The following is a 23,042-nucleotide window of genomic DNA, read 5'->3' as shown; positions in this document are numbered from 1 at the left end:
TCAAGAAAAGAAATAACTCCACCATAGAAGGAGATAACTTGCTGTGCAGTGCCTCTTTATGGGTGAACAATAATTTTGCATTCGGTTTCCTTAAAAGAAACAAAAAAAAAAGGTCAGATAATCCTCCCATGTTTTCTACAAAAGTGAAAGTGTTGGGCTTTAGTTGCATGCTAATATGATCACACCAACATCAAAGTGTGACAGATAGCGATGATTAAAGAGCATGGCCTTTGGCATCACACTGATTTAGATTTGAATCCCACTCACCACTTGTTCTAGGGTGAGGCTGGGCAGCTCAATCTCTCTGACCCTCCCCTCAGGAATCATAATACCTATTTCAAGAGAGTTGTGAGAATTAAATGAGATGATTCATATAAACTATATACTTGCCCAGATAAGTAAGCACTCAGTAGACATAAGCCATTACAACCAGAGGACCTGCTGCTGGTCTCTTTCACCCAGCTGTTGGCCTAAAGCAGGCCTGAATCCTAATTCTTCCTTACACTATCTAGTCACTATGACCAAAATTTTAAAATCCAAAGGGGCCTCAACTTGATTAATCATTTCATTCATGCACATTGAAGATCTGGAGGCCTGCCATCTGGTTGGATCCGTCCCTGGCTCTTGTTTGTCCAGAGTTTATATGACCCCCAAAGGTAGCTTCCCAGATAATCTACAGAAGCCCTCAAGTGCCGGATTTGGGTTACAATGGGGAAGGGAGTACGGTGCATGCAGCTCTACGCAGAAGGACCGGAAGAAGAGAAACAGAAAAGTTGGAGTTTTTCCCATCTCTGAGCTCTACCCTCTAGCTTCTCTCCAGACTGGGGCCGAAAGGCTGACGGTGCAGGCCCAGAGCAAGGGTGGAGTCGCAACATTTTAGAGCCTGGGAGCGTGTTTGCAAAAAGAACGTAGAGGGAAACCGAACCCCTCCTTACGAGCCCATTTTCCTCAAACAACTCCCGGCCAACGAAAGCCCTAACCTCCGTAGAAAGCGAACTCTCAAGCACTGAAAAAGACCTCAAAACCCAATCCCAGTTTCCACCGCTACTAGAAGCGCCCTGTGCGTCTGCGCGTCCATGCGTGCGTGGGTGGGCGCGCGCGCGCATACGCACAGGCTGCTGGGAAGCCGCCTCTCTCCGCTGGGTCTTCCAGTTTCCCGGCGTGCTTCAGGCCCGCCAAATGGGAGGGGGAGAAGCAAGATGGCGGCAGCCGCGAACTCCGGCTCTAGCCTCCCGCTGTTTGACTGCCCGACCTGGTGAGTGGCGGGGCGACCAGCGCTGGAGTGGCCTGGCCTACGCTGGCCAGGGCTGGCCGGGCGGCTCATTTCTCGCAGCGAGCCGAGCGGCCCAAAGACCCTGGGACTGACTGAGGGAGAACTGTCTGTCGGGCCGGGCGGCGTGTGGAGGAACCGGGAACCCGGAGCCCGGGCCCAGGAACTGAGAAAACCCAGAGTTGGGGGCTCTGAGGCGCTCGCTTAGGCAGCCCCTCGGGCAATCAGCTGGTTGCCGGGGCGCTTCGGGGCCTTGACCCCGAACTTACCCCAACTCCTGACTGTCTGGTGCTCTTGTGCAGCATCGTATCTGCCCCCCTGCTCTCTGTCCCGAGCGCGCACGAGCTAGCTTCCCGGCCCCGGCGCCCCCCTCAGAGCCCCGCATCCCGCGGTTGTTGCTGCAGCCTGGGTGCGGCACTTGCCTGTCTCTCGCAGACTGGGAGCTCCCTGAGGGCAGGAACGGCTCTGACCTACCCCCGCGCTTGCCTCAGCGACCAGCGCGCAGCCGGGCACCAGAGGGCATCCTTGCTTGTTAGGATGAACCCCTTTCCTCCTTTCGCAAGTTCTTGGGAATAATGGAATAATTTTAGTCTTTGAGTAGAGTACACGATGAATACATATGAATTGCCTTGCAAGGAGACCCATCCGAGTTGGGGCTATTTCTGCTCATCACAGCGTATTGTTTGTGTTACTCTCTGACCCCCGTTATATAGAGATCCTCAAGGGCAAGGGCTGCCTAACGCATCTTTATATTCCCAGTTCCTAGAGTTCCTAGGCCTGAGCCTGGCACATAGTAGGAGTTCAGAAAGCATGTTTTGGACGTAACTTGGCTTTCCCTGCTTTCCAGACAAAATGGGCTTTTGTCCAATGCACTTGTCTTACTAGCAACCTCCATAGAGGAGTTGGGTCAGGATTGTGAGATGACTGTGTTGCATCTTAAGTTAGATGTAAACAGATGCATTTTTGTGTGTGCACATGTAGGGACTCTGGCAAGATTGTTCATCCTTCAAACTTCAAAGGAGCAAACACAGGAAGCAAGTGAATGTGTGGCTATTTTCTGGGTCCCTCTGTACTTTTGTAACACCAAGTTGCTTCAGTCTACAAATTCTGTGTCCATTTTGGTTCCTTGCTGCATTGATTTCAGAAGTTGGGCCAGGACAGTAAACTTATAGTTAGAAGAGACTGTATAAGATCACCTACCATTTCCTCAGCGTCTGTTAGGCACCAGGCACTGTGTTAGGTGCTTTGACATATATGTATCTCCCTTGGTTGGTGTGGTTACAGGAGTGTAGAGAAAAGTTCCCTTAACCATGCCATTGTAGAATGACCTGTTCAAGGTTAACAAATACGTCTTGTATTTATTGGTACCTGGTTTCATGGGCATAGTTTTGGATTGCCCGAGCTCCCTAATTACACTTCTCTGATTTGGACTCAGAGCTCGGGACAGTACCCTCTGCTTATTCTGTGATAAGTCTAGTCTTGATCAGCCCCAGACACCAACTGATTTATTCTGCCTTTATATGGTATTAATGGTACTGGCAAATCTTAGATTCAGACTCCAAGTGACCAGACAACCCCAGCTATAGTACTTGCACTCTTTGTGCGCTTTCTCTCCAAGGTGGATAATCCAGTGTTAAAATATGGGTTTCTTTGGTGCTGCTGTAAATACAGATCCACTAAAATATGTTTCAGAGCAATTGAATCACTGGGGAAGTAAGTGTCAAATGTAGAAAGGAGCTATAATAACAGTGAAGTAGATGGCATTTCTGCTTGAACGTGAACTAATTATAGGCTAGTAAGAGAGCTACAGTGTTGAATGGGATAATGATTGTAAATGGCATTTACAAACTCATCCTGAAAATGTTTTTTCACACGTATTTTTCAGGGCAGGTAAACCCCCTCCTGGTTTACATCTGGATGTAGTCAAAGGAGACAAGCTAATTGAGGTATGGAAATACATGTCTTCCCTTTTTTTCCCACCACACTAAAGATTTTTGCCAGTGACTCACTTTTCCACCTCCTCTCCTGTGCTTTGTTTTCCAGAAATGCTACTTTCGTTCATCCTGATTTTTTTTTCTATTAAAAGCACATGGTGATATAACACATTAAAACCATGTATCTCCACAGACACTCAGTTTTTTGTGACTCCTCTCACCTTCCAAATGAAGGGTTTTAATAGATCATGGGCTTGTAGGCCTCAGTCAAACTGGATGCCCTATAACTTGGTGAATTCCTTCTCTCTGAGTATGTGGAGTTGTATGGAAGGTGCAAGATCTGTAGTAATTGAAGAAGAAAGTGAATGATGTAGATTGAATTTAACTTTTAAGTTGCTTTTATGAGATTCAAGCCAAAACTCTTCAAAGAAGATAGTAAACTAAGATACTTGCTCAAAAAAGAGAATGGAAATGGTGACAAAATTCATTCATTCATTCAAAACATTTACTGAGTACTTATTATGTGCCAGTCATTGTGCTCGGCATAGGACTATAGCAGTGAACAGAACAAACGTGGTTCCTGTCCTCAAAGAAATCATCTGATGGGAACAACAGAATCATACAAAAATTTGCATGATTATAATTGAAATAAGTACTATAAAGGACAAGTTGAGCAGAATTCCAGCTTTTCTACAAGTCTCTAGAATGAAAACCACATAGAACTTCAAGAGAACATGAATTTTGATTAGCTGTTAGGTTGTGTACTTTTTTTTAATCCTTATGTTACCATTTATTTACCAAGAGATGGAGATTAAGCCCACTCTGACTGTGGAGTTGTGAGTCTCTGTGTCTTCAACCAATTTTATGTTTGCTTGCTCAGATAGAATTTAAGGTCAAGGCCCTATTATTGAGTGCAGTTATTTTTCTTTGTTATATATAGTAAAAACATTGCACTCCATAATGAAAAGCTATCTTTGAGGTCTCCTGCAGGATGTTCTATAAATACACTATTTTCACTTTCAGGATGTTGTAGAGATACCCACGTATTTTGCAAAGTATTAAGGCATGAGTTGTGATGAATTCTCTTATTAATTCATCAAGCCCTGAGCCAGTCACTTAGAGCCCCTTTGTCATGTGTTCTTCTATCTTAAAGGTTACAGAGTACCAAGGTTATTCAAGGGAATAAGTTAGCTAAAATGTTTTTTGTTTTGTTTTGTTACACTGTAGACTGTTCCACACATATTAAATATTATTGCTAAATAGACATATAGGAGTCTTTTTTTTTAAAACCAGAATTTAGTAAATCTTTAGTTTACTACAGGAAGAAACAGACAAGGAGGGCTAGCTTTAATGATAATGTCATATTCCTCTGCGAAATAATTTATATTTTCAAAGCACTCTGACTTGTCAAACATCCTTCTAATTACTGGTTTCCATTAAGTGATAATGTTCTCTTTCAGTGCTCTTAGGTGTGCTGAGTTGCCACAAAACTGTCATGTTACAATCCTTAGACATCACTGTATTGTTTCTGAGAGGAATAGACCCGAGATGTGCTTATTTTTTAAGGATTTAGGCAGCACTTGATACTAACCGAGCTATCTGTGTCCTAGCCTTGTGTCAGAGGCTTGTGATGTGTTGTGATAGCTGGGTTTAAGAAGTGCAATATTAAAACAAAAGCCATGAGTCTTTTAAGCCCAGTGTGTAAAGATACACTCTGAGTTATAACTCAGAGGCACAACTGGATAATGGTACTAGCCATAGCTAGTTAAGAAATTGTGGCTTAGTGGCTATTGAAAGACCAATGCATTATTTCATTCACTTGGACAGAAGAAGCATATTGTCCAAGAATTCACACATTTTCTTGCTTCTGAGGCATACTATTTTTTCCCCTACATTTTCACATTTCTATAATTGAGATGCCTTTAATAGTGAATGTATATATTTAATTTGGAGGCCCTTTCTTTTTTTCCCCCTCTAAACACCCAAATCGCTGGTACTGGCAGCTTAGAATCATAGAAATGTGGTCAATTTTATATTAGAACCCAAGTGCTGGTGATCTTATGTACTGTTTCTTTAAGTCTAGCCTATGAACAGTGTGGTTAGCAAATTTAAGCTTATGAGGACATAATCTATGTGCATATAAATATGAATGAGAAATGCAGTGAGATTCAACCTGCATAGATATTACCTAGAGATAACAAGATGCTGAAATTTCAGGGCTCTCTCAATTCTGAAGCAATGTCTTATTTTTAACCCAAGTCTTAATACTTGGGTCTGAGCAGACATGGGGGTACTTGTGTGACTGAGCTGTCAGACTGTTGTTGAATCTTGGTGCTCCCTAGCACTAGGGGCCTGGGACAAGCTCTGCCAGCAGCAGGTGGGCACTGCTGGACAGGGTTTCCCAGAGGTGACCCCCATACCTATTTTGAGCCTTAAAGGCTAAGCTGGAAAGGAACTGGGTAAGTGATTGTTTAAAAAACAATTAAGAGTGTGACCCATAGTACTTGTTCACTCCTTAAAATGTTTTTTGCCATATGGTGGCTTTTTTGATGCAGGAAGAGTGAAGAAAATATATAATGTAGGGGTTTAAAAAGCTTAGACTCTGAAGTCAGACAAACCTGAATTTCTAATCCAGTTTATAAATATCTAGCTGTGTGAACTTGCATGTATTAATTAATTTCTTTGTGCCTCAACTTTTCCTATCTATAAAAATAGGAATAATAGTGCCTGCCTACTTCACAGAGTGGTTGTGAGGATGAAATGACATAGCATAAAACTCATAGCATAAAACTCACAGCGCATAGGCACATAAGTACTCAGCAGTTGTTAACTGTTATCAGTTCGTGAGGTGTATTTCTGGTTTTGTAAGAACACTGAAGCATAGGGGAGAATTGTAGCCCACTGTGGATTCAATGACATAGCCAGGAATGAAATATAAGCCTCTTGATTCCTAGCCTGGTACATCCTAATTTGACTATACTTCCCTACTCAACTTTGTACTGTCTTCTCTCAGGGATTTTAGAAGGAGTATAGTGTGAAATGTGAACTAGAGCTTAGTGACACCTGTGTTTAAAGGAAAAACAGGGAATTCCCTGGCGGTCCAGTGGTTAGGACTTGGCACTTTCACTGCCGAGGGCACTGGTTCAGTCCTTGGTGGGGGAACTAAAATCCCCGCAAGCCGCGTGGCACGGCCAAAAAAAACCCCCAAAACTTAAAGGAACAACATAATGTATATGAATGAGGGTTATTCTTCAAAGTACTCATATTGTAGACTTTAAAAACTGAAAGCAGTGTTAGCGAAAATTTATCTAGAGTCCTTCATCTATGATGGCCCAGTCTACAACCAGTCTGTGGCAAAGGCTTTACTGATCTAGGATTAAAAGAAAAATAAAGACAGTGTAGTGAGTTTTTCATAAATTCAGCTCAAAGAGTGGTCCTTTATCCTTCTTCTTACTTATTTGTTAAAATGACCTATCTTTCATAAAATGATTATAATATTGATTGGTGACAATTAAAAAAATAGTTCTCATATGGCAAAAGAAAAGTTAACAATACTATGTCAGCCCCTACAATTTTTAAAATAATAGATTGCTGGTCTGCGAAATCCTCTTTTCTGCTATTATATTGGGACCTTATACAGTTTTGTTTTTTCCAGTACCACAGCAGTGACTAGAAACATTTTGGAGCTCTTCTCAGAATTGTTTCAGACCCATGGCACTGTTGTTTAGAATGTTAGCATTGCAGGTCATTTCACACCTGAGTTTAAACCCCAGATCTGCTACTTAACCAGCTGGACTGCCTTGGATGCGTGGCTTCATCTCTCTGAATCTATTTTCTTATGTTTAACAATAAAGGTGATACTCGGTTCACAGAGTTGTTTTGAAGATTAGATGACATAATACTTAAAAATGCCTGGCAATAATAGTCCTTCAGTAAATGTTTAATCCCTACATCCCCTTCCCCCAAACCTGGAAAATCTTTGCCCTGTGAGGTTGTTCCATATTTGGACACAGCAAATACTCATTTAGAGTTAACTTTGAGTAATGCTTTTTTGTGGCCAAAATGAAATGGGACAGTAAAGTTAGATTTAGAGGCTCATACAATGATGTCTAATGTAATTCTAGTTTCTAAACAGGGTTCCAGAAATACTCTGGGTCTCTGGCAGCATGATTAGAATATAGATAGGTGTCTGTATCCCCTTCCTTTGTGAACCAATTGATAATCTTCATTTGAATATATATTTTTCTGAAAAGCGGTCTTATTACTTTATAGGCATGCTTTGGTTTCCTGCTTGACCTAAAATTAAGATTCAGTGAAATCTTAAATTTCCAATGGACAGAAGACAACCACTCTTGCATGCCATTTACATCTAATAGGATTAGGAAAGTTCTTTTCATATCAACACTAAACATTTGACCACTACATTTGGGGAGATTAATTGCCATCCATCCCCCAATGTTAGTAAATTATTCTGAGCTCTTTATCTTGAAAATAATAGTAAATATAAATATATATATTTCTTTTGACAAGGAATTTTATCTTAAGATGCTCTACTTAGTTTATTGGAAGAATTTTTGCTAAACCCTGTTGAAACAAGCTTTAAGTAATATTTAATTTAATTTATTTAGAAACTGATTATTGATGAGAAGAAGTATTACTTATTTGGGAGAAACCCTGATTTGTGTGACTTTACCATTGACCACCAGTCTTGCTCTCGGGTCCACGCTGCCTTGGTCTACCACAAGCATCTGAAGAGAGTTTTCCTAATAGATCTCAACAGTAGTAAGTAACTCATATCCCATCGTATTTCACACATTGTCTTTTGGGCAGTGTGAAAATGCTCTTTGGGTTCTTCAGTTTTGAAATCGTGTTTTGTTGCTCATCAAGGAAGTTTATGTTTGGTTTTTAAATTAGTCGTTCTCCATTCCTGTGATATTTTCTATTTTACTGAAATAATTGATGACTGGAGAGAGAAGAGGGTTTTGGGGAGCACTTTCCTGGAGAGAGCAATAGGTATATACAGAGAACAAAAAAAAGCACCCAGGAACTAGGGAATGTGTTTATAGGCCCATGATAGATTGTGGTCCAATTTAAGCAGAAGCTGTGATTAGCTCCATTAGTGTAGTAGAGTTGTAGTACAGTAGGACATTAAAAAAAAAAACAAAAACTTGTTTTGACCAAAAGTTAATTTTTTATAATGGGCTCTTTATCCCAGCTACATTTTGCTGTGACTATTAATAATATCAATTTTAATTCTATGAGCACACTCCAACCAATAAGATTTTCAAGTTTGTCAAAGATAATCCCAGAAATGCAGTTGAGACTTGGCTGCATGGGGCCTTGAAATTTGTTCATTTTTGCCTATGTATAATTACAGCTTGAAATGTAAAGGATCTGCTTCCTGGGTTGATCGTGTTTTACTCCTTTCCCCGCTCCCCATACACACGCACACATCACCCCAGTATGCTTATATAATGGTTTTGGAGAGCCTTGTCTCATAAGTACTTACTTGCAAATTTATCTCATCTTTTCTCTCCATTTCATAATATGCAGAATGCAGACATGGAAAAATATCCAGACTCTCCAGTAGGATTTTGGCTTGCCTTGCCATTGATTTTGCACCTGTTTCAGCCAACCTCATTTCTTATCCTGGGGAAACCCCAAGCATAACTGCCACCAGTCCAGCAATTTCTATGTTCCTTAGACTTGGGGCTGGAGAGGTCAGACCATAGCAATTCCTGTCTCCTGCCTTAGGGGGCATGCCTATTGCTGGGTTGGAGCCATTCCTGCTGGACCCAGAATGGAGCCAAGCCTGTCTGGCAGCAGAGAGCAAGCAGTGGTATTTGTTATGTGGGGTAACAGCAGGTCTGAAGATGTGTAAGAAATCCACTGAAGAGATTCAAGATTCAGTGAAGGAGTTTCCTTTTCATTGTGACCCATGACAAGGGATGCAAAGTGGACCCAGTGCCATTTCCATTTTAAAAAGCAAAACTGGGCTTCCTTAGTGGCGCAGTGGTTGAGGGTCTGCCTGCCAATGCAGGGGACACGGGTTCGGGCCCTGGTCTGGGAGGATCCCACATGCCGCGGAGCGACTGGGCCCGTGGGCCACAATTGCTGAGCCTGCGCGTCTGGAGCCTGTGCTCCGTAGCGGGAGAGGCCGCGATAGTGAGAGGCCTGCGCACCGTGATGAAGAGTGGCCCCCACTTGCCGCAACTGGGGAGGGCCCTCGCACAGAAACGAGGACCCAACGCAGCCATGGATAAATAAATAAATAAATAAATAAATAAAATTTAAAAAGCAAAACTGATGTGCTGGCAGGAGCTACTCTCCCTTCTACAACTCAGGTTTGTTTGTTTGTTTGTTTTCCTCTCACATTTCTGATTTGGTTATTCCCAGCACACGGCACTTTCTTGGGTCACATTCGGTTGGAGCCTCACAAGCCTCAGCAAATTCCCATCGATTCCACGGTCTCATTTGGTGCATCCACAAGGGCATACACTCTGCGTGAGAAGCCTCAGACATTGCCATCGGCTGTGAAAGGAGATGAGAAGATGGGTGGAGAGGATGATGAACTCAAGGGCTTACTGGGGCTTCCAGAGGAGGAAACAGAGCTTGATGTAATTCCATTGTCTATGTCATTGTTATGTCTTTTGGGACTCTGGCTTTTGCAGTATGTAGCTGTTCTGTGTAGTTTGAAATGCCAGTGACTTAGCAACTGGAGTTTTTCTTGAGCCCAGTGATAAGCCTTTGCCACTTTGGCAGTGTGGTGTGGCCCTTGGAGAGCTGCATTGTGTGGGTTTGGTTATGTATAACCAGGGCTAACTAGGAGACTGGATCTCCTGCCAGTAGACCCTTATGGTTGTCTTGTGCACCTTCAGTGGATGTTAGAAGCCAAGGCTGGGAGTTACATTTCTCTAGAGCTGCACTATCCAGTGCAGTAGCCACTAACCACATTCCAAGTACTCAGTAATCACATGTGGCTAGTGACTAACCATATTGAATAGCACTGATAGAAAACATTTCTATCATCCAGAAAGTTTGTTTGAACAACACTAGCTTACAGAGATTGAAGCTTTCATTCATTTATGTAGCTCTTTTTGATATTGTCCAGTCAGCCCAAGAATCTTCTGAGTAGAACTAGATTACTTCTGCTCTGGGCCTGGCTGCCCTGAAGGCCATGAATTTTACAAGATTTAATTTTACTGTGCTAAGGTTTTCTTTTCTAGAGCTGACCCCAGTAGTTTGTGATGTAGCTTTTCTCTTCACATGTCTATCACTGCATTGGTGTGACTGGTCTATCCAGGTAGATCAAACGCCAGCCTGTCCTTAACCACCCACATGCATTTACTATTCTTGTATACCGAGACAGTTTCCCAGCCCTTAGGAAGAAAAGCACAGTAGTAGTCTTACAACTTAGAAGTTATTTTGTTCTAAAGAAGTAGCCTCATAGCCAGGGACCTGGTTGGCAGTCACTCTTGCCCATTCTTTTCCAGGCTGCTTCCATGCCTTCCTGTCTTTTGGTTCAGTATGTTAGGTCATCTCTGGGTCCTTGTTCTCAAGACATTTGGGATGTCTCAAACTGCAGTACAGATTGGAATAAGTCCAGGTGATTGGGAAGAGGCAGGCAGCAGTGATGAGGCCAAGTTAATCACTGAGATGGATAGATAGCTATGAGTAGAAATGGGGCCAGATGAAGGGATGGGGAGTGACAAAATATTAATGCCAGATATTCAGTGCACTGGTAACGTCCTTAACGAGTTTTAAAGGAGAGAGCTACTGGGAAAGAAGCTGTCAATTGTCCTTTCTCGTTTCTGTTACTTAAAAACAATTCTTGGATTTCTTCCCAGTTGTATTCCTTTAATTCTCAGCATGAAGACATGATAAACTTTCTTCAAAAAAACCCAAAACCTCAACTCAAGGGTTTTTGCACAGATGACCTGTCTTCAGCTCAAGGTCCTTCACTCCCTTTTGAATATCACTGCCGCACTAGTCAATGAAGATGTTCCACATTCTGTCAAATTGAGGCTTGCTGGTATTAGCTGTCTAGGGATGGTAATGAATCTTTTCTGAATGCAGAAAAGAATCTCATCTGTGTGGAGAGGTCAAGGTTAGCTCCTAATACCTTCCTGCCCTTTATTTGGTAATATTCTCCTTCAAATTCCTTGTGTACTTATTCCTGTCTTTCCTGTGTGAACCCTGTCCCAGAACCTGACGGAGTTCAACACTGCCCACAACAAGCGGATTTCCACTCTCACCATTGAGGAGGGGAATCTGGACATTCAGAGACCAAAGAGGAAGAGGAAGAACTCACGGGTGACCTTTAGTGAGGATGATGAGATCATCAACCCAGGTGAGGTATCTTCCTGGTTTTTTCTGATGAAAAAGCTGTGATGTCAGAGAGTAGTGTACACAACCTGTAGGTCAGTTGTAATGTTTCTCTACAAGGTTTAGGATAACAGGTGCTATGTTGAGGGGAGATATTTTTGTACAGAACAGGCATACCTTGGAGATATTGTGGGTTCAGTTCAAGCATTGCAATAAAGCAAGTCACACGAATTTTTTAGTTTCCCAGTACATGTAAAAGTTACGTTTACACTACTTCAATCTGTTAAGTGTGCAATAGCATTATGTCTAAAAAAGAATGTACGTATATTAATTAAAAAATACTTTATTGCTAAAAGATGCTAGCCATGCTAGTCTGAGCCTTCAGTGAGTTGTAATCTTTTTGCAATAGTAACAACAAAGATTGCTGATCACAGAGCACTATTACAACTATAATAATAATGGAAAAGTTTTAAATATTGTGAGAATTACCGAAATGTAACACAGAGACACGAAGTGAGTGAATGCTGTTGGGAAAATGGCACTGATAGACTTGCTTGATGCAGGGTTTCCACAAACCTTCAATTTATAAAAAACTCAGTATCTGTGAAGTGCAGTAAAATAAGGTATGCCTGTACATTGATGGAGTGCCCTGAAACTCAAGCATTATCCAGTTGCAATGTGAAAGAAGTAGATGGAGGAAGGCTGTAATTCTCCTTTGCTGATCCAGGTATAGTGGAGTTTAAGTATAGGTCAGAGCAGACACTATTGTCATGGGGTTCCATGTATGATTGGTAACTCTAAGATTGGAGAACTTTCTGCTACTATTAATCGCATTGAAGACTTGCCTCTGTAAGGTTGTAATTTATAGATAGTTTGTATGGAAACATCAGCAAGATGAGAGCATCAGTTTCTGGGAAGGCCATTGAGTTTACCCATTTGTTCCATCATTCAACATTCATTTATTGGGCTCATGTTATATCTCAAGTACTCTGGGAGGTGGATGGCATGGAGCTGGGAGGTGCAGTTTATACAGTGAAGATGGAATTGGGATTCCAAAAATCTTGTTTGAAAATAAACCTTCATGGATGGAAACAAGGATCCCAGACTAATAAGTTGCTTTTATATCCCAAATTGAAATGCAGTGAGAATAACTTTCAAGTCCTGCATTTAGTTTCAGAATGTCAATTATTTAAATGGAGAAAATCTGCTCCAGTGACAGCTCATGGAAAAAAAAAAGGTATAAGGATTTTAGTTAGTTAAAAATGCAGTCTGAGTCATCAGGGGGATGTGGAAACTAATCAAGTACAGTTTAAGATTGCATTAATAGAATAATGGGGGGCAGTAACCCGGTGGCCTGTGTTCTGAGCAGAACTCACCCAAATGTGTTACCAAATGCAAGCATGGCCTTAAGTACTAAATGTGTTATGTAGTCTTGAGGGAAGGAGGAGACTCCCAGCTATGGAAAGTGGTCCCTAAATGCTGGGAACTGTGCATGAGGGAGAGTAGATTGGAGGGAAGGCACCCTGAAGTGGATGTTTGCAAGGCTGACCTTCGGGAGGAAGGAGTAGGCGAAACCAGAGCCTGTGAGTAGCAAGTATTTGGCTCAGCATAAAAAGCAACAACAAATCCTTCTTGTATTTAGAAGAAGAATTAAAAGAATTCCTGTGAAAGAGATTGGGGCATTCACTCTAGTGACTTTTGTTCACTTTCTGATGATGTGTGAAGTGGAATGAATTACTTCTCAAGGTAGTGAATGCCCAAGGGAAATGTTTGGGCAGGAGCTGGATGACTAACCTGGGAAGTTTATTTCTGAGTGCCAGATAAGAGTTTCTAGGGGTTGGACCTAGACATTTGTAGTTTTAATAAGCTCCTGTTTGTACTGATGAACAGCCAACAGTTTGGGAATCACTGAACTAGATAATTTGTTAAGTCTCTTTCAGGACTCGGGGTCTGATATGTTCTGTTTTTCTCCTTGAAAATTATTGTGGGACTTCCTGGCAATTTAGTGGTTAAAACTCCGCACTCCCTGGTTGGGGAACGAAGATCCCACATGCCACACAGCATGCCCAAAAAAAAGAAAAAGGAAAAAAAAGAAAATTATTGTCCTGCAGCTTTATTAAGGCAGTACGTTCAGGCAGAGTATGGCATAGTGTTTAAGAGCGTGGGCTCTGATCAGAGGGCCTCGGTATGAAATCCACCTCTCCGCTTAGTAGCTCTGTGACCCTGGCCAGTGACATGACTACTGGCCTCAGGATTGGTGGGGAGATTAAATGATTAATATATGTGAAAATACCTCATATCTGTGCTTGGCACTCAGTAGCCCTTGATAAATGTTAGCCATTGTCCTCATCATCATCTGCCACCCCTTTTGGCTTTACCTATGCAGACTTTCCTATACTAGAAGTAGACTTAGCAAGAAACTTCTCGGTAGATCTTCCAGGAGCAGAGATTTCCTGCAATGGGCAGACCCCCTCTCTAGGAGTCGAATGGCTAGAGAACGAGGAGAGGGTGAGAGGCCTGAGCACCATTCAGCCAGCACAGGACAGGGTCCCCCAGATGACTTAGCCCCTACTTCCGCAGGCCTCTTGTGTCTGTGGGCCACATACCCCGTTAGCCACGCCTCTTGGGCTCCAGTTGCTCTTGCACTTGATTTAGCTTTCCTGAAGGGATGATTGGAGCAGGGCTGTTATGGTAATGAGAGAGAAAATAAGGGTGCCTTTTTTCAAGACCTTCTCTCCTTCCTGATGAGCCTGGATATCTTTTCCTCTTTCTTCTTCCATATAGAAGCTATTCATTCATTGAACATCGATTGTTTGTGAAAATAATTCCAGGGTATATTCCTTAGAGGCATCCTAATATGTGAAAAGCCAGACTTAAAACAAATAAACCAGGGACTACTTATTCAAATTAAATAAGGAATCTTTGTATTCCAGAGGGACTCACAGGAGTGTTTCTTTAAATAGCAAGTGCCCTCAACGCATTAAAATAAGGTGTACAACATCTATTAGGGAAACAACTCCTTTCCTACCACTATATTAAGATAAAAGGGCCCTGGAGTAGTTTTCTCTAGCAATGATAATAAGTCTATGCTTGCCTGTTTCCCCACACTCAGTCTTCAGTGAGAAAACTTCATTCTAGGTGATCCAGCCCAATCTCCCCCCTGTGCTCCAAGAAAACTATTTTTGCACCACTCTTCAAGCACCTCCATTGTATTCTAGCCTATCTGGCTTTACAACTGTGAACTCCTTACAGGCAGGACGGTGTCTTGCTCTTTATTTCCATGCCTGATGTCCAATAAATGAGAGACTGACTGACTTAAGCATGTCCCTTACTTGGTCTTAGTGCATTCTTCCGGCACAGTGAATGAATGAAGCTAGAAGCTTCGTAGGGTGCAATAGTGTGTGTATAAGCTGTGAAAAGGGAGCCGCTCTCCCACCCTGCCTGGACAGGGGCTTCAGATCCTTTAGTGAGTCTTAATTGTACGGGCATACCTTGGTGGAATTGTGGGTTTGGTTCCAGACCACTTCAGTAAAGTGAATATCAAAGCTAGTCACACATATTTGTTTGGTTTGCCAGTGCATATAAAAGTTACGTTTACGTTATATTGTAAACTGTTAAGTGTGCAGTAGCATTATGTCTACAAAAGCAATGTACTTGTTTCTTTACAATGCCTTAATTACAAAATACTTTATTGCTAAAAAATGCTAACCATCATCTGACAATGCACGGTTGCCACCAACCTTCAATTTGTTGTTGTTTTTATTTTAAAAAACAATATCTGCAAAGCACAGTAAAGTGAAACTCAATAAAACAAGGTATGCCTATATACAGTTGTTAGGTTGAAAGACGAAGTTACGCTAGAAGCCTTGGGTCTGAATCCTAATTCTGTTATTTGCTAATGAGCGGGTGTTAGCAAGGTATGTGGTGTGTGACCTCTTTTTGTCACTAACATGAGATTATTGATGTCTTCCCTCAAAAGAGGGAGGTATGTGGAATGGGAAAGAACCTGGGGAAGCCAGCGTAGCACATGGTCCAGAGCACAGGCCTGTTTCTGGCTGTTTAGATTTATATCCTGGCTCTTCTCCAGCAAGGTAACTGGGCCGGTCACTTTCCTCCTCCAAGCCTGAGTTTGTTTTCTCATCTATTAAATGTTTATTGTAGTGGTACTTACCTCATAAGGTTGTTGTGAGGATTTAACACGGTGCCCAGTAAACACTTGAAGTGTTAGCTGTATTTTACTGTTTTAATATGAATTATTGTGATTGCTTTGTTCGCATTGAGCCCTATAACCTTAATCCTCCCAGTTGATTACTGAACTAACCCTGCCCTCGTGTCTCTTTGCAGAGGATGTGGATCCCTCAGTTGGTCGCTTCCGGAACATGGTGCAGACTGCAGTGGTCCCAGTCAAGGTAAGAAGCATGTTGTGACAGTATTTGAAATGTCATATAGTCTGGTTTAAAAACCCACTCTTTTATATGTAGGTAAGTGTTAAGTGTGTGCTTAATTTTAAAACATTCTTTGCTCCTTTCCCATTTTTCATACTGTGGAAATCCATTTACCCCATCTGTGTGTAGGGATCCTGGAGTGCCATAGAGAGGCTGCAGGTGACCAACTAGCTTGATCCTGCATGTAAATTATGGTGTGATGTGGGTCTGTAAATTTACCTCCCAGCAGGGTGCAGAGAGACCCACCTTCCTTTAACCTTCCCTTCTTGACTCAAAGTAAGCTATTAGGCAAAGAAGAGACATTGTTGCATTTCTGCATGGCACCTCTGGCCTTTACCACATCTTTATTTTGTGAATGGGGATGGCACAGATAGGAAAGCCAGCCCACATTGGATTAGGTTTAAAGAGCAGCTCTGTTGAAGAACCAAGAGGTGGAAGTTACAGAGATGTTCTGATTGCTCAACATGTGGAGAACCACCTGCCAGCTAGTGCTCCAAAAGGGAACAAATGGCCCCTGGAAGTAGATCCCTGTTAGTAGAGGTATTCAAAATGTGATTGGAAGATGCTGGTCAGAGATGCTATAGGGAGTTCTATTTTTAAAAAAATCTTTAGAATATATTAGAATAGATTGATAAAATGTGTCAAGTTCATGCAAAAGGAGTAGAGGGGTGAGGGAGGATCTTTCACTGAACTTTAGTCCAGTGTGAAAAAGTATAAGATGAAATTTTTCCATACAACTCCATAGTATTTGTGTCACATTTCCCCTTGGGCACTTTTCTCTTTTTTCTTCATCCTTTGGAATTTTCTGTTGTCTTTAAAGTATAATTTGAATTTTGACAGATATATACACCTGGGTAACCACCACCATAATCAAAATACAGATTTCCATCACCCCAGAAAGTTCCCCTGTGTCCCTTTGCTGTCAGTTTCCTGCCACTCTCAGGCAACCAGTAAGCTGCTTTCAGTCACTACAGATTTGTTCTGCTCTCAGATTAATGTTTAAAAATTAGGTGTCCAACAGGAAGATACTAACTTTTTATTTTCCCCCCCAAAAAGAAAAATTGAAATACTTACTACCATCTATTATCACCTCTGATTCCTGAAAGGGCATTTTAACATTAAAAAAAAGAGGGAGGAGTATGACCTTAGGGTAAAGAATGGTCACTTAAACTGGATAAGTCTTACTTTATGAAAAGTTCACACACTAGCCTCATTTTTCTCAGTTTGACGTAGGATGGTGACCACTTTATGTGGGGCAGTGTTTGGGAGCCATGATGTTGGATGACCACTGTAAGGTCTCTTCAGACCCTGAGATTTCAGGACAGTGAGATGGGTTGTTTAGGAAACAAAACAAGTTAGAGGTTTAGGGGCCTTCCCCAGTTTTTTGAGAACTGCAATAGAACAGGCTAACAGCACTCTTGTGTCTCACTTCTTGTCTTCTCTGTAAACCACAGAAGAAGCGGGTGGAGGGCCCTGGCTCCCTGGGCCTGGAGGAATCAGGGAACAGGCGCATGCAGAACTTTGCATTCAGTGGAGGACTCTATGGGGGCCTGCCCCCCACGCACAGTGAAGCCGGCTCCCAGCCGCATGGCATCCATGGGACAGCACTCATCGGTGGCTTGCCCATGCCATACCCGAACCTCGCTCCTGACGTGGACTTGACTCCCGTCGTGCCGTCAGCAGTGACCATGAACCCTGCACCAAACCCTGCCGTCTATAACCCTGAAGCTGTCAACGAACCCAAGAAGAAAAAATACGCAAAAGAGGCTTGGCCGGGCAAGAAGCCCACACCTTCCTTACTGATTTGATATTTTTGGTAATGGAGGAGGGTGGGATTGGGTGGGAACGGGGTGGAAGGGTGATGGGGGAGCTAATGAACTAGGGAGAAAAACTTTTCATGTGTGCAGTATCGTCTTTCAGAATGTCTCCTGGGGTCCTAACCATGTAATATTAAAACTGGGGGTGGGGTTGAAGTATCCCAAAAAGACCTGTCTTCAGAACACTTCCATTGCAGAGAAGTGTTTCATACATCCTTTTAAATAGACTGCCCTGGCTCTCTTCCACGCTTTCCATTATTTCCTTTTTTCTTTTCTCCCTCTTTCTAGGATCATTTTTTAAAAAATCATTTACCCCAGGGAGAGACTCCAGGCCTTCAGGTTGAATGTAGAGCTGTGGAGGTGACAGTAGCATTGCCAGCCTTGTGGGTTCAACAGCCTGATTTATATTCACTGTCCTGCAAGTCCCAGGTAGCAGAAGGGTTGCCACGGATTCCAGGTTAACAAGAGGGTTTAGAATGCTTCGGTTAAGCTAAGGTTTAAAACAACTCAGAAGTTTTCCTGGGTCAGTGGTTTTGAGGTCCAGTAGTTAGGCTTTTCTCTTTTGTCCTTTCTGTTAGAATGAGAACATTTTGATTTTTCTTCATCTGTGACCAGTGCCATAGACACAGGTTGATAGTTTTAAACTTACAGTATTGTTTGAACTTTAGCTGTTTTTCTTGTCAAACCTGAGTACTCTACTTGCTGAGGTTTCTCATTTGATTCCAGAGTACTGTCCTCTACTCTCTAAGGCATTACTTTCCTTTTCGAGTGTGTTATGAAGGCAATAAAAAGGATATGACCAGTTAGAGCAATTTCAATTAAAAAGGAAAAGATTTTACTTTGAAGTAACGGATATCTCAAAGAGGACATTTTCAGATGTTCATTTGGAGGCTCTTTCCCCCCTCGACCGAGAGCTCTCATTGTCCAGAGCTCCAGGACTAGACCTGGCTAACAAACATAGGAGACGAAGGTAGGACACATTGATGTGAGCTTTGTACAGAGATTTGTACATTTGTGTAATAGGCCTTTTCACGCTTTATGTGTAGCTTTTTACCTGTAACCTTTATTACATTGTAAATTAAACGTAACTTTTGTCATTTGGGTGCAGTCTGTGATTCAGTCGCCATCACCTATTTCTACTGCCATTAGGGAATATTTGTCAAAGGTACAGCTGTCAGGCTTGGGAGGTGATGCTCTGTCCCCATTTTATTACTACAAATAAAGATGCCCCCTGATGAACATGGAAATTCTAATTAGAGATTCCAGTCCCCAGACTGAAGCCTCAGCGAGTAAAGTGGGTTAAGAAGTGCTTGCTGCCCTTCATCAGGAGGCAGGGCCGCAGATCTGACGAGGGAGACTGGGCTTTGGGGCCTTTGTCCTGGGTGTAACCATTGCCCTCTGGTTACAGCTGCATGCATTTGCGCTATAGCTCAGGAGGCACAGGAGTGAAAGGAAGCTAAAGATGAGTACGTTTGGAAGGGATTTCAGCCCGAGTTTGGATTGGATAGGTGTGTCTTGCATACTAGAACCTCGTGTGCAGGAAGTGCATTTGTGTGTGGTGAGACTTACATATGTGGCTTTGTGGTGAAAATGCCAACTAGGTTCCAAATCCCTTAGATTGAGAGTGTGGACTCACGGCAGGAGCAGCCTGTTAAAGAACAGAGATCTGTAAAATCACAGACAAGTTAACTTCTCCACTGGCTTCCATAACAGTCAGTGTCCTCGTCTTTATGAGGGTACCTTCCTTTCATCACAGCGAAGGTTACTGTTAGTGCTGGTTAACTGTCACTCGTTGAGCACCTGCCTACTGTGCCAGCCATCTACAAGCATGTCATTTAATTTTCATAGCCCTAAGAGGAATACTGTTTTTATCCCCATTTTACAGATGAGAAAACAGGCTCAGAGCTAAAGTAAACTTCCTTATGATTTCATGTAGTAAAGTCAGGATTGAAACTGTAGCCTGAATCCAGAGCCTGAGCACAGGTTTACACGGCCTCCGGGATGAGTTAAGGGGAAGGATGTGCCGGTCTTAGGTGGCTCGTCATTGTGCTCCGTAGACTGGAGCTAGGTGTTTGTTCTGAAGTTTAAAAAAAGTATTTTTGGGACTTCCCTGGTGGCACAGTGGTTAAGAATCCGCCTGCCAATGCAGGGAACATGGGTTCGAGCCCTGGTCCAGGAAGATCCCACATGCCGCGGAGCAACTAAGCCCGTGCACCACAACTACTGAGCCTGCGTGTCACAACTACTGAAGCCTGCGCGCCTAGAGCCTGTGCTCCTCAACAAGAGAAGCCACCACAATGAGAAGCCCACGCACCACAACTAGAGAAAGCCTGCACAAAGCAATGAAGACCCAACGAAGCCAAAGATAGATAAATAAATAAATAAATAAATAAATGTTTTTTAAAAGGGAAAAAAAGTTTTTTTTCCAAACTGGACAACTTACTAGAAGGTATAATAAGGGATTTAGGTCTAGTTTAGATAATAAAATAAATCCTTCCTGGTGAGAGATAATGTCATGCATTATTCAGTTTCAGAATTTGAGTTGCAGAGTAAAACGAATTCATGTCTCAAAGAAGGCTCAACAGAGAATATCCAAGCCTACAAAGCTCTCTTTCTCTTCAAAGGTCCATTTGCCTTTAGTGGAAGCAGGACTGGCTGAATTTGGTGGTTACACAGCATACGGAGGCATGTGTGTATGGAAACCTGGCTTCCCTGGCACCAGATTTCTGATTTATTCGAATCATGTTTTAGTGCCCCTCAAAGATGAACACTGCAGGAAGGGGCTCAGCTGCCTCTCGCCCCTAATGCAGCTCTAGACGATGACCGTGGGTAGGTAAGCCCCTCCTGTTCACCACCAGGATCAGCAAATGGTCTCTATCGCTCAGGTGAGCACAGTGCTGCTGAGGGATGCAGGGATGAGAAGCAGCTGTTGGTTTCCCCAGAGTCCTATGCCCCTAATAGGCCACCTGCTAAGGAGGGAGGGGATGACTTCCCCTCCCCAGGGTGGGAGAGGGTGATGAACCCCATGGAGAAGGACCTATTGACCGAAAGCAATAGGTGATCACAGCTCAAGATCAGCTGTTTGGTGACTGCTTGCCTAAAATATGCTCATCATTATCAACTCAGAATTTTAGAGTCTAGAAGGGTTTGTAAGATCCTGCCTGGATCCCTCATTTTGCTTGCAAGCAAACCATGGCAGCGGGGACTGACTTCTTTCAACTAACATGGATTGAACATGTGTGAGTAGAGATGAGTGAAACCCGGGGTGTCAGGGAGGCTTCTAGGGAGATGATGTTTGAGCTGAGCATTGAAGATCAAGGAGGGATTTGCTGCGTGAAGGAGTGTGGGCCACGGTTCTCCAGGCAGAAGAACCAGTGCGAGAGAGGCATGGAAGGAGGACGAGGGGATGGCTGGGGGGTGGCAGGAGGGAGGAATCAGAAAGGCAGAGTCCAGGTCCCACACGGTGAGCTCTGCTGGGGAATTTGAAGCTACCAGGAAGCCAATGAAGGATTTGTTTTCTTTACTTAAAAAAAAAAATGTATAAAGACATTCTTATACAGAAATATTGGAAAATCCAGAGACACATACCTCACACAGACACGCACCCTCCTCACCCAGAGTGGGGAGACTTCCTCGGGGAGATTTCAGGCAGGGCAGTGACTGATCGGATTCAGATGTTAGAAAGTCCCTCTGGCAGCAGATGAATGAGGCAGTCCCTGACCTCAGGTGAGTCTCGAACAGGGGAGACAGGTGTTCTAGTGTACTCTCTCACACAGTTTAGCAAACCTAGAGGTAAGTCCAGATGTTGAGAGAATATGGAAAAGAAAGTTCCTTAGTAGTTATATCTGTGAGAGGGAGGGGCGCTAAGAGGAGAGGGTCATGGAAAGTTTCAGACCTTTGATGTTTCCAAATGGCGGATGTGGGGGCACTCAAAGCAGGGGCAGCTGCAGGAGTAAAGGGGGTTAGGGTGGATTAAAGGCCCTGGCGATGATGTTGGGGGTGGTAAGAAGGCTGGAGTGCTCACCTACCGAATTTGGGTAGTATCTGTAGCCATGGAATGAAATTGCTGGAGGAATTGTATGTGGAGGCTTCTACCTCTGAACTGGCGTAGAGGTGCAGTTCCAGAGTCAGCCAGCAGGCGGGGCCCTGCTCCCATCCTTGCAGCTGCCGTAGGAACCAGTGTGAAGACCCAGGGTTGCGCGTGGCAGATGATAGGAGGAAGGGAAAGCATCTGGCTCCTTGTCAGGTACCCTGATGACATTTTACGTGTTTTACCTCCCTAAATTCTCCCAACAGCCCCGAGAGGAGGTTGGTTGAGCCCCACTTTATATCTGGAGAACTTGAGGCTCACAGAGTGCGCAGCGGGCAAGTGATAAACCAGCAGTTTGAACCTGGACCTGCTGTTTAGGACGACGAAAAACACAGGGGAGCTCCTGACTCAGGTTGCTGCCCCTGCCTGTGCCTGGGGTCTGTGAGAGACTCTGGATTTTTGTCCCTTTCTGATTTTTTTCTTTCTCAGTTTCCTATCCTTTCTGTCTCCATCTCTGGTCCCTTTTGGGGTCCGTGGAGCACCAAGTGCTGTCTCCATACCTGGGCCAGGCTGGGTGACTGAAGCCTCCTCCAGACACTATTGTACTCATGGCCTGGGGACAAGGTTACTGACTGGAAGTGCAGGTGGGATGTGGAGAGAGGCTCTCAGGAGAGCACCTCTGATGACCAAGTCCCCCAGCCTGCCTGCCTCGGCCTCCCCCCCATCCCCGCCATTACCACCACATTACCAGGTCTTCCTCCACAGCCAGGCCGCCACTTGGGCCTGGAGCCTGTTTTTCTGCAGTTATGCCCTCTCCAACTGACACCATCAAGACAGTCTCTCCTCCAGACCTTCCTCAGCAGTGTTCTATTCATCGTCACTGCTCTCAAAGGGAAACAAAACCAAAACCTCTTTATTCCACTTTCTCACCAGGTACCACAGCTTCCTCCTGTTTCTCTGTTCCACGTTGCACTACAACTTCCGGAAAGAATTGTCTCCACTCTCCTCCACTCGCTTGTGAATCGACTTCAGTCAGATTTTTGTCCTAACACTCCATCAAAACTGTGCCTGCTGATGACTCCAGTCAGTCGTGTTCACTGCTCTGCTCAGAATGCTCCAGAGGCCCCTCATTTCCTCCGGCCTGAGAGCCAGTCTTTTCACTGCTCTGCACCCCCCCCCCCCATTGCCTCTCTGTCCTCCTACCTCTCTCCCCCTTGCTCA

The 23,042-nt window shown here is 43.5% G+C and overlaps 1 protein-coding gene and 1 non-coding gene across 3 annotated transcripts; both read left to right on the top strand.

Moving 5' to 3' along the window:
• The first annotated feature begins 1,171 nt into the window (after nt 1–1,171).
• On the top strand, nt 1,172–22,814 carry PPP1R8 (protein phosphatase 1 regulatory subunit 8). Of its 2 annotated transcripts, XM_061186910.1 has the most exons (8): nt 1,172–1,255; nt 3,156–3,216; nt 7,833–7,986; nt 9,601–9,821; nt 11,410–11,554; nt 15,874–15,938; nt 17,429–17,790; nt 22,755–22,814. In XM_061186910.1, the coding sequence occupies exons 1-7, from the start codon at nt 1,200–1,202 to the stop codon at nt 17,780–17,782; spliced, it is 1,056 nt and encodes a 351-aa protein (XP_061042893.1). In that variant the 5' UTR covers nt 1,172–1,199; the 3' UTR covers nt 17,783–17,790; nt 22,755–22,814. The 2 variants fall into 2 exon arrangements, with proteins under 2 accessions (XP_061042893.1, XP_061042892.1); XM_061186909.1 differs by lacking the exon at nt 22,755–22,814 and having other exon boundaries at nt 17,429–18,875.
• Nucleotides 4,779–4,944, top strand: LOC133089306 (small Cajal body-specific RNA 1). The gene has a single exon (XR_009700679.1). It is a non-coding gene; the product is annotated as a small Cajal body-specific RNA 1 (non-coding RNA).
• Nucleotides 22,815–23,042: the final 228 nt, after the last annotated feature.

Source organism: Eubalaena glacialis, chromosome 3 (genome assembly GCF_028564815.1).
Source record: "Eubalaena glacialis isolate mEubGla1 chromosome 3, mEubGla1.1.hap2.+ XY, whole genome shotgun sequence".
Taxonomy (NCBI): domain Eukaryota; kingdom Metazoa; phylum Chordata; class Mammalia; order Artiodactyla; family Balaenidae; genus Eubalaena; species Eubalaena glacialis.
This window is presented reverse-complemented; position numbering and strand designations above follow the sequence as displayed.

Bases quoted from the DNA above. Each gene is read 5' to 3' on its own strand.
- PPP1R8 (XM_061186910.1), top strand. From the start codon at position 1,200: ATGGCGGCAGCCGCGAACTCCGGCTCTAGCCTCCCGCTGTTTGACTGC. The intron at 1,256-3,155 runs GTGAGTGGCGGG...CGTATTTTTCAG, and splicing joins CTGTTTGACTGCCCGACCTG to GGCAGGTAAACCCCCTCCTG. The intron at 11,555-15,873 runs GTGAGGTATCTT...GTCTCTTTGCAG, and splicing joins TGATGAGATCATCAACCCAG to AGGATGTGGATCCCTCAGTT.